Below are 11,822 nucleotides of genomic sequence, written 5' to 3'. Positions count from 1 at the left end.
TTCCATTCAAGATATCTTCAATTCATTTCAAGATATCTTTAAAACAATTGAAGATATCTGTAATTCCGTAATAAATGTGAAAACGGCTTGCCATACACCCGCATGATTCGCTCAGTTAGTCTGTCAGCCAGCTTATCAATTAAGGAAACAATTATAAGGATTAACCCTGGTCAGAGACCATAAAATACATATTGTTTATGGTCTCTGACCTGGTGTTGCACCACGAAGGAGAAGTTCATTGGTTAATTGTAGATTATACCTTGATAATCGTTAACTGAGTGTTTATTGAAGGTTGTATACTAAATGCCTGTACTAATCTTCAAGTGACATAAACAACGTCGTTTCATTTAAAACAATATGACCACAGTGGATTTGCTCATGGGACCATAAACAGTGTCGGGATTCGAAACAGAAAGATGTCGGAATACACACGTTTTGTCAGATTAGACAGATGTCGGATTACACAGAGTCTACTGTAATTGGAATATTGCTAAGTGCGGCGTTAAATAACAAACAAACGGATAGATATACACGAATGCGTTTAAATAAATCCAGAAAATATAAAACGAAATATCCGAAGAATGTAATTAAGTGAAATATTGCCGTACGGAAAGTAGTGTACGACTCACTTCCTATGTATTTGACATTTTTCCGCTAGAGGGCTTGTACCAAATGCAGTCTTCATGTGACCGAATGATAAGTGGTTGTTTACGATAATTTTGCCATTAGTTTGTTCAAAACTTTTGACAATGTGTCGTATTCAAAGCGTCTACACTTTGGTGTTTTTGTACATTCAGAGTGGAACGTGTCAAGGTAATTTTCTGAAGTAATGTCATGCATTGTTGATAATATGTCTCGATTACTCTTCGGCTAGATCTGGAAAATGGATCTTTTTAGGATTCTGGGCCAGTTTGTCTAAGGTATCCCATGCGTGTCGTAATAGTTGACTGTGCGGGATCCAGTGGCCAGTGTCTGTGACTTGGATGATTGCGTGTCATAATACCCGATAGCGTAGATAGTTGTCGACAGCTGCGATGGGATGCGACGGTGACTTCTGAGGTGGGCATGTCCTGACTGTCGGAGACCATCGCGGCTCTTGGTTAACCTACCGGTTCCTGGAATATTAGAGCCAACTTTGCTGAATTCTGTGTTTACTCTAACTGTGAAAACTTCTAAACCCAGCTAACTAGGTCCAAGAAGTCTTTGATGACCTTTTGTGTGTATTAATTTCACATTTAATCTTTTTTTTCTGTTGACCTGTCATGATAGTGCCTATCTCTTGTTTTGAGGGAGTGGCGAATCAAAGTCAAATGCTGCTTCACACCAGTGTGTAATGTCTTGAAATAGAATACAGCTGCATTCCAAAAGAAAATAAATACTTGATAAGATGTGTGACCGCCAATGCCTAGTCTGTAAACTTCCACTGCACTCAAGTGATGTTACACCTGATATTGGTTTTGGTACTTAAGCAGGGTTTCTAAGAATGAATGGACATGTTTTAGCTCACAGTTCTCAACATATTACTTGCAGGTTGGCATTAAAACTCAAAAAGTAATTGAAAGTTTGAAACCTAGTCAATAATATGAATAATTGTCAAATTATAGTGTTCATACCATTTCACTCTTCCTTTTCATCATGACACAGACGCCAAACTTCTGAACAACGACTGAATGTCCTGACAAGATGAACAGTACTTTACATGAACCCAATGATGACACGCAGAACTAGTGCACTCTCACGTTATAACATGTCAAAATCACTTCAATATGGCTGTTCTAAAATAGGTGTCCTTGAAAACTAGGGTACTCTGTGATATATATATGAACATTTTATGTGGTGATATATAGTACCAAAATTGGGAATTTTGTAATATCGTTGTATTTGTTTGTTCGCTCTATCATCAGTAGCCATGACTATGGGTTCCTTGTTCTTTTCTATGATCCACAGTATACGTACAGTGTTCCCCACAGTGTTGATCTCTGTCAAAATCACCCAACAATTAATTTATTAAAAACCCTGTCATTGATGCATACTTGTGACCTTAATATCTGATGCCAGGAGCCATTTTCAGACTAATATGATCATTCCGTACCACCCAGGATCTGGGTCCCGTTCCACAACGCAATCGTAGCGCTAAGATGATCTTAAAGCCCATACTTTAACATAGACTAACGTCAGTCTTAGCGCTCAGATCGCTTTGTGGAAAGAGACCCTGGTATATTATGGAAAGGAATGAGTGTGCCAAATGGCATTGTGACCACACCATGGCTACCCGTAACATTAGCTAGCATCCATCACCTCTTTGTCCCTTTCTGTAATTGTTTAACCTAGGCATAGCCAAGTGTCTTAGTTTGTCGGGTTAACAGGCAAAAGCTTGTGAGATAAAGTCTTAACAGATTCTCTTAAAAACTGGTTACTTGTTTAGTGACGTGACTAACAGCAGAGATCACCCCCATTAGAAGTTGTTGTTCTGAATTCTATACCCGTGAAAATCCAGGGTAGAAAAGGTCTTCAGCAACCCATGCTTGCCGTAAAAGGCAACTATGCGTGTCGTAAGAGACGACTTATGGGATCGGGTGGCTCGCTGACTTAGTTGATGCATGGATCGATGCTCATGATATCAATCAATGGATTGTCTGGTCCAGATTGGTTTATTTACAGACTGCCGTCATATAGGTGTAATATTGCTGAGTGCAGCGTTAAACAACGAACAAACAAACAACTGAATTCTAAGGATGCTCCCTGGCATTCTGTATTTGTGGTTGTGACATAGCTTTAAGCATGTTAAGAAATAAGCTTTTTTCCCTTTTATGGCTGACTATGTATATATTAGTGATTGCAACTATGTACTGATTCATGATTGAACATATATGATCTAATGAACCATTTTTTAATTCTCTGCAGAATGGGCCTGGATAGGGGGAGATAATTCTGTTGGAACACTGTCATCATCAAGTGGCCCAGGTGCTCGCAGTGGCAGCAGTGTTTGGACAGATGAAGATGGCAACACATGGTTGTTTGGAGGCAAGGGTTTCTCTGATATCAGTGATGGCAAACCCAAACTCCTCAATGACCTATGGTACTTCAACATGCAAGATAGAAAATGGAACCTAGTCCATTCAGGAACTGTTAGTAAAGCTGCCTCTGACAGCAAGGCTCCGTCGCCAAGGCAACAAGCAGCTGCATGTGGTTTTACAAAAATAACAATGGTTGTGTTTGGAGGTCTTGATAATGATGACAATGGAATTGGAGATACTTGGGTGTATTACATGCAAAAGAAGAAATGGCTGCCGTTATCTGATATTTATAACTACACTTCAAAATCTTATAATTCTTCCCTGGAAATGCCCCTAGGGCGGGGCGACATGGCATCATGGTGCATGCTGGATAGTATGTATGTGTTTGGAGGAATGGATAACAGTAATAAGATTTTCAATGACCTTTGGAAATTTTCTCTCAGAGATTTAAGATGGTCAGAAGTTATTTCTCCCGACAAGCCATCAAGTCCAAATACTAAGCCGGATAGTTACCCTCAGGGCCGAAATGGGCCGACGACATGGAAGGGCAAAGGTAATACCCTTTTTATGTTTGGTGGAAACATATTAGGTACTAATATACGTAGTCGGCATTTGAATATGGGGTATACATCAGATATGTGGAGATACCTTGTTCACAATAACACATGGGAATTTTTAAGTGGGTACAGATCAAGTTGCCATCCTGCAGTGTATGGGCGGAAGCATGAATACTCCTTAGACAACCACCCAGGGTGTAGACGGCGAGGATCAGCATGGACAGACACGGCAGGGCGCCTGTGGTTGTATGGAGGGGATGGGACAGATACGGCCTATCCATCCGTTTTCCATTCATCCAAACTTCTCTCCGATCTCTGGATATACAGTCCAAGAGGAAAGGTATGGGTCTGGTATGGAGGAAGTGATGAAGGAGACACAGGACCAAAGTACTACTGGAAGAACCATCCTCGTGGGGATGCTCTGCCTGGGGGGAGATACGAACCAATGTTCTGGACGGGAGCAGAGAACACCTTCTACCTATTTGGGGGCCTTGGCCATGATGGACACAATCACGATGGCTACTTGAACGACCTGTGGATGGTGGATTTGAATTACCTGGTGCAGAGTAAGGGAGTTCCTGCAGGTGCTCTCATACTGTATCTGCTGATGGCGATTGCTCTTGTTCTTACTATGGCTGGGATCTTCCTGTATGCACGAGACAGGCGAGGACCTTCTATTTGGAGTCGTCTTGATAATAGTGTCAAGTACAGCCAGCTGAGAACAACAGGAGATTAGATTTGATTTTGAATTCTCTTGTAAAATCAAAATTAATTCTAGCTTTTTGAGTATAATTATAGGATATTATATGTGGTTCGCCTTGTCACAAGGATGAACAGTGATAAGTAAGGCTAAAATGTTTTGCTGCAGGGATTTTTCTAGACCTGCTCAGAGGCCGACATTCAGCCCCAAATCTGCAACAAATGTCGGTACAAACTTGCAATTCAAAATTAAAATGTCCAATTTCTCAGTGTTTATGAACCGTGAAATAATCCAATTTTGAACTAAATCCCACACATTTTCCCAATAAGCCTGCCAAGGGCACTTAGTTTGCAATCCTTAACAAATCCCTTGTGTTGGTAGGCACCATAACATCAGGTTGGAAATCAGGACGTAAAAGGATGTAGATGTGAAACTTCTTAGTCACCAATTTTCAAGTCACTGTTCCAACCAAGCAAACTGAATCTTATTTGTTATTATATGAAGGATAATATTGATAATAATTAGGAAACTTGCACAGAGAAACTTGCAAAATGATACAAATATGAAAGACATGTATTAACTTAAGTCCGGTGTGATATGGACATATGACAAGTATACTAAGCTGTCAAACCAAAAATACTCAATAATCAGTATAAATCATGCATTCAAAAGACTTTAAAGTAAAATGATGGCTTTCCAAATGTATAAATTTGCACAAACCCTAGACTAACATCTAGTCTCTGAAATGAACACATCTTACATAAAAAAACAGTTGTTCAGTTATCTTAATAAGAATATAATAAAAAGGAGCCCAGTGACTCTTCATTTTCAGATACTGCAGTGATCTAGACTTGCCAAACATTATAGACTTGCATGGGCTGTATTTGATATATATTTGTATCAGGGTCTGTAAGAAAGACTACACAAACCCTTAAAACGTGTGTTTAGCAACAGAAAATTCTCACTAAGATGAACGTACAAGCCAGTGGCCTCAAGGATTTCCTGCGTTTTTTGGATGAAAATCAGACAGTTTTGCCTTGAAACCTTCAGGTACTTTTCGGTTTCTGTTACTGGTAAGTTACCAGTGGTAACCCTGATAAGATTTCTGGGATCAGCTCAGTGGAAGCGTGTTATCCTTACAGATATTTGTAGCTTGCTTTTTATAAATATCTTTATAAATTCTGAAACCTTATATAGCATTCACATACCACACTGAACATACTGAAGAACAGGGATGGAAGAAAAGCACAGTCTCCTCCACTGTGGTATTTTACTGTCGTGCTAAGCATTGCTTTAATACTATGTTCACTCAATCACTGCTTTGGGTGTTCAGGGTAGAAGGTGGTGTCACTAATCTGTGCAATGAGATGATTGTTTGTAACCACGTTATTATTTGTGAGTGTGTGACGCTGTATAATTAGCTGGCCATGTTGACCATGGTGTAATCATTAAGAATCATTAGCAAATGACAATACATAGTGTAGTTGTTGTGTTTATGTCTGTATCATTTATTTGAAAAGAATATTTGTCTCTTTCGGATAGGGGGCACGGGTGGCCAAGTCGTCTAAGGCGTCACGATTCACCGTGCAGAGTTGGGCACGCCAATAACCTATGATTGTGGGTTCGAATCCCGGTTTGTGGGTTTCACCAAAGTGGTAAACGTCTGAGACCTGCATCACTTCGGGCTTTCCTCCCACATTAAGCTGGCACGCCGTGATATAACTGGAATACTGTTAAAAGTGGCGTTGAACCCAACTCTCTCACTCACTCTCTTTCGGATATTTATTTTTCTGTTTTGAACATGTTGAACTATATTGTTATGCAAACATTTGTACTTTCCTCATGATGTCCTCCCTCACCATCATTTGTAGGTGATACTGAAACGGGCTCCATCTGTCCGTCCGTCACAATTTGTGTCCATATTTCCCAAGCCAAGGGTGATTCTTGTTATGAATACTATTTCATATTTGTCGTTTTCCCCTGCATTCAAAGCAGGCTTTGCTTCCAAATCCCACATTTTTAGGATTTGCATTAGCTTATCAGTCTGTGCAAAGAACCTTTGAGGTCTACTTGCCTGAACATAGCTCCTACTGTGTTATAACATCATTTGTAATAGATTTTAGTGTTATAATGTGGACTCGAATAAGCTGTGCTTACAAGACCAAAGAAAATTTTAATAGACTAAGGTTTCAGATGAGTGGATTAAATCACATACTAGCTTATGCATGTGCACACACTTCAACCAGCATGGCCTAGGACTGAAGCTGTACCTTTTGCTGTGAACAAGTTTTTAAGTCACTTAGATCAATTCTTCTTGTTTTGACTGTGCCCTTGTTGATACACATGTAACCCTTGAGGACCAAGTGTTAGAGTTGGTGATAGCGTATAGCCTAATATGTGACATGATGTGGCCTGTAATGGGATGTCCTCAGATCTTTGTGTGGCGGTAGCAAGCACTGAGACTGCAGGTCGTGTAGTGTTCTTAAATGGTATGTTGTAGGCCATGTAGTGTTCTTGAACAGAATGTTGCTGGCCATGTAGTGTTCTTGAACAGAATGTTACAGGCCATGTAGTGTTCTTGAACAGAATGTTGCAGTTCATGTAGTGTTCTGAAACAGTATGTTGCAGGCCATGTAATGTACTTGAACATAATGATGCAGGCTATGTAATGTTCTTGAACATAATGTTGCAGGCCATGTAGTGTTCTTGAACAGAATGTTGCAGGCCATGTAGTGTTCTTGAACAGAATGTTGCAGGCCATGTAGTGTTCTTGAACAGAATGTTGCAGGCCATGTAGTGTTCTGAAACAGTATGTTGCAGGCCATGTAATGTACTTGAACATAATGCTGCAGGCTATGTAATGTTCTTGAACATAATGTTGCAGGCCATGTAGTTTTCTTGAACAGAATGTTGCAGTTCATGTAGTGTTTTTCAACAGTATGTTGCAGGCCATGTAATGTACTTGAACATAATGTTGCAGGCCATTTAATGTTCTTGAACATAATGTTGCAGGCCATATATTGTTGTTGAACAGAATGTTGCAGCCCATGTAGTGTTGTTCAACAGCATGTTGCAGGCCATGTAGTGTTCTTGAACAGCATGTTGCAGGCCATGTAGTGTTCTTGAACAGCATGTTGCAGGATGTCCAGTTCTTGAATGTGATCATCATCAATGTTCAAAATGATTGGTAAATGCCAAAGTCGACCTAGTCATAACCACAAAGTTAAACGTTTTAGGGGGTCCCTAGATTCAAATACTCCTCCTCCCTCTTAATTTTGAACACTGAAGATGATCCTGACTTCACTACTTGTGGATGTTTCTACTGATGTTTGACTTTGTTTCGGTGCACATGGGTTTAAAGGGAGGGAGGCTGTTGTGTATAGGCTGCTTAGGCTTTATACCTCAAGATGCCTTATTACATCAATTTAATAACAGGGTCTTACCTTGACCAACAAAATTAGGGGTCCAGGGGACCCCCTTATAATTAATTTCATGGGTCCTTACAGGTACTGTGAGGGTCCCGTAATGTAGTGTAAGTTTTGTGGACTACAGTGTAAGATTTGAAAATTACTCTAATTACAGGACCATTATGTTTCTTGTCAAGAATTGGGTACAATGAATATTATTGTGCATACCTCGGAATGCAATATATATTTTTTCTGTTTCCATTCGATACATTTGTGCTTCCAGGACATTTCATCTGTGTGAAAATCCTGTAATAATCCTGTTATATATGGTTGAACCAGTTCTATATGATGTTTTACAGATTTTCTTAGACATTTTGTAAAGATATGATTGAGCTAATGCATGAATGTTGTTGTGATACAAAGGATATGGTTCTAGAATGTTTAAAGCAATCCAACAATCCATGGGTGATATCACACACTGGTGGTTTATGTGATGAGACAAGATGTTTGTTTATAAGTTGAGTGGTAGTTGTTGCTTAAAGAGTAGGGAGACATTTTCTTTTCTGTTCCTCTTCTTGATGGATGTGACTGGTGGCCATTATTGCAATAGGAAAAGGGGGCAAAACCCCATGGACAATCTGGACAATTTGTTATTCCCTACAGGACATAACAGTATACTGTAGGCAACGCAAAGTAGATTCTACCTAGGTGGATTTTGATTAGATATTATTTAGTGAAATAATTCAGAATGAAGCAATCCTTTTCTTCTACCTTTGAGGAATGTAGTATTTGTATTAATATGATTTCTCAAATTAATTCATTTCGGTTTAAACCAAGATGTACTTGTGTAAAAAGAGGTTTTGATCCATAGTACACCAGTACTTGTTTTGATATCATATTTATATCTTCCAGCAATGTTGTAGGCATTTTTATATCACGATCATTTATAGAAGTTGTAGCCATGACATTTAGATCCAGAAATTGTGACGTTTCATCAGGTCATGTTGACGTCACATTCTTGGTATTGTGACATTATAATCAAGACATGACATCTGTTCAATGTCCGAGTTGTTTCCAGACATACTTTTCCAGATGTCTGTTAGGGGCACGCACAAACCATTGTTAATAATGTGAATACTCAAATGTTTGTATTTTCCCCATTTTCCATCCTCAATTAGCCAGTGTATTATGTATTCATTATTATGATAAATATACGGGACCCATTCCCCACCATAACTTCTATTGGAAGGGTCATTTTTATCCCAATTTCTCTTATCACCAGCTTATCACAGAATTTCTCTCACTCATGGACTTCAACAATCAAAATGGGCCATGTTTCCCAAAGCAATAGTAGCATGTTGTGAGCCTATGTTAAAGAATGGGAGTTACTTTAGCACTACGATTGCTTTGTGGAAGGGAGCCCCAGATAATAGTTCTACATTAAAAATGCAGTTTCGTACGAATGAGCCCTTGATTGTGTTATCGATGGAGAGCGGCGTCCTGATGCTGATTGACAGGGGTGTCCTATGGCTACCAGGGCGCCGTTCCACAAAGCAATCTATGCACGAAGACAATCGTAACTCCCATACTTTAACTTAACTTACGAAAGTCGTAGCGCTAAGATCGCTTTGTGGAGCGGGACCCTGGTGTTCCCAGGTCAAGTCGAGTATTGGTGCTTTTGTAGCTTGACATAATCATGACAGAACAGTATACATGTACTTTGAAGGAACAGCTACCGTATTCGACATAATAAGCGCCCACGGCGATATTTGTTAATAAATTGGCAAGTGAACAATCCCAATTAGCACCCCTTCTGATTGATCAATGTACACAACACTTATTTATTCGTATATAATACGCACTCGTGTGATATATGCACCCTTAATTACGGGCCATTAAATTTTGGAAAAATATATAAACATTTCAGGCTAAAAACATTACTATTCTAATAAGAGCCCCCTATTTCTAATTTTGAGAGCGCCCTGGGCGCTTATTATGTCGAATACGGTATCTATTATCATGTCAGAGCAAATGTTTGGTGGTAAATGGGTCCAGAGTATTTATCAATATTAGTACGAAGCATAATACGCTGGAAAAACATTTGTGAAGGATGTCCATTTTCCTGTGCCTCCAGAGTCACTCTAGTATCTGTGATGAATCTTGTGTTGTTACATATCAGTTATCATGCTTGATGTGTGTCCATCAACATTCCAGGTCCTGTCAAGCATTTATTTCAAGCATAATCAGAATTTTTAACATTGTACATACTTTTTATTTTATTGATCAAATTATAAGATCAGTATTTTGTATACATTTGTAATGTATTGTAATCTGTGTCCATGTAAAATATATCATTGTTTGAATTGAGCGTATTTTGATAATCAGTCTTTCTTTTTATCAGACATGTATACAGAAATATTAATCAATGTTGTAATTCGATATTGATGAGTTATATGATGGATGAATAACTGTGTACATCACAATGTGACAGTGCTAGTTATTATGTGTGTAGCCATTATATTGGGACACAGTAAGGCTCGTGAGGTACTTTCGGAAACACAGTGTACTGTCATTTTCTGGAAATTAATCACTTCAATTTTGCTTACGATACCCCAGAATATGACAGTGGTCCTAAACCACCATTGATAAATAGTTGACATGTGAGCATCATTACCTATATCTTTTAGGTCATTGAAAAGTTGCCCAGATCCACAACTGTTTTTGTTTTATTAGTTTCTTGAATGACTGTGTGCTTTTGATTTGATTGATAAATAAGGTCCAGTTTAAACGTTCATTGGCCTTTCTACAATGCTAACAAAGGTGATCAGCAGTAATCAACATCAAGACCTCCCAATAACACCAGGGGTAGGATAGGTCTTCAGCACATGCTTGCCGTAAAAGGCGACAATGCTTGTCTTAAGAAGCAACTAATGGGATTGGGTGGTCAGACTCGCTGACTTGGTTGATGCATGTCATCGATCCCAATTGCGTGGATCGATGCTTGTAATGTCAGTCACTAGACTGTCTGGTCCAGACTCGTTTATTTACAGACCGCCGTCATATCGCTGGAATATTGCTGAGTGTGGCATTAAACAGCAAACAAACAAACAAACAATAACACATGTCTCCTGCCGTGATAATGCTATGATATTGCTTAAAGCGGCGTAAAACCATACTCACTCAATAACATAAATGGGATGTATGATATTATTGTAGGTTATGTACTTAAAATTAAATATAGGCCAGAGGTAGATCAATGATTTTGAAATATAGGAGTGCACGTAGTACCAAGGGTGCAGTTAACATGCAAGGTGTCTGAAAAGGAGGCGCACACGTACATGCACATGCACATGCACATGCACACGTACACTGGATCCGCCAGTGTAAATGAAGTAATGACTAAAGAGACAGCTGGCCGACTTGTGTGCCATGGTTTCCCAACAGTATTGATTGTTGCTCGTGCTATCAACCACTGGTGTGCCAGGGCAAACTTGGCTCAAGGCTGCTGTGATATAACTGGAAATAATGCAGTGTAAAACAACATTCGCTTGCTTTTTTGTATCTGAGTGAATGAATATAATAACCAAACTGTTAATATGGTTGACACTTTATCACTGTTAGCGATTGGTGAAATAAGATGCGATTCTATGGATTGACGAGGGAGTTCTTGTAATGCACTTGCCATGTATACCTTATATATAATGAATTTTACATCCTTAATTTTACTCTGAAAATAGGCTAAAAGAAGAGTACCAAATGTATTTTAATTTGGCTTACTGCTTTCAATCATGACATATCACTTACATTTTGAAGACACTTGTCAAATTTACATGACTTTTGAGTATTTAGCCAGATATAAGATTATGAAAATGACTAATTTTGTTACATGTACATTATCTAAAAGATGTCAATATTAAACACATGTAATAATATTTCATTCTGTGGCCTTATTTCAAAAGATGTATTTTTGTGCCCTTTAGCCAAACAAACACTATGCATCATATGTCAACTGTTTTCAGCTTCTTTCAGCCATCACTTTGAACAATAACATGTGTACCGGGTATGTCATTTCCACCCCGTCACTTACCGTAATTAACGTAATAAGCGCCCAGGGCCCTTTAAAAATTAGAAATAGGGGGCT

General features: G+C 38.9%; 1 protein-coding gene across 1 annotated transcript; it reads left to right on the top strand.

The window, feature by feature from the left end:
• The first annotated feature begins 668 nt into the window (after positions 1 to 668).
• LOC139441945 (uncharacterized) lies at positions 669 to 5,345 on the top strand. Its single transcript, XM_071222694.1, has 2 exons — positions 669 to 813; positions 2,905 to 5,345. The coding sequence occupies exons 1-2, from the start codon at positions 750 to 752 to the stop codon at positions 4,308 to 4,310; spliced, it is 1,470 nt and encodes a 489-aa protein (XP_071078795.1). The 5' UTR covers positions 669 to 749; the 3' UTR covers positions 4,311 to 5,345.
• Positions 5,346 to 11,822: the final 6,477 nt, after the last annotated feature.

This window comes from Haliotis cracherodii, unplaced genomic scaffold (genome assembly GCF_022045235.1).
Source record: "Haliotis cracherodii isolate W230 unplaced genomic scaffold, xgHalCrac1.p SCAF_5, whole genome shotgun sequence".
NCBI lineage: Eukaryota > Metazoa > Mollusca > Gastropoda > Lepetellida > Haliotidae > Haliotis > Haliotis cracherodii.
Note: the sequence above shows the minus strand (reverse complement) of the source record. Positions and strands in the feature narration are given on the sequence as shown.

Excerpts from the sequence above, each read along its gene's own strand:
- LOC139441945 (XM_071222694.1), top strand. The coding sequence starts at position 750 with ATGTGTCGTATTCAAAGCGTCTACACTTTGGTGTTTTTGTACATTCAG. Across the intron at positions 814-2,904 it reads TCAGAGTGGAACGTGTCAAG|AATGGGCCTGGATAGGGGGA; the intron begins GTAATTTTCTGA and ends AATTCTCTGCAG.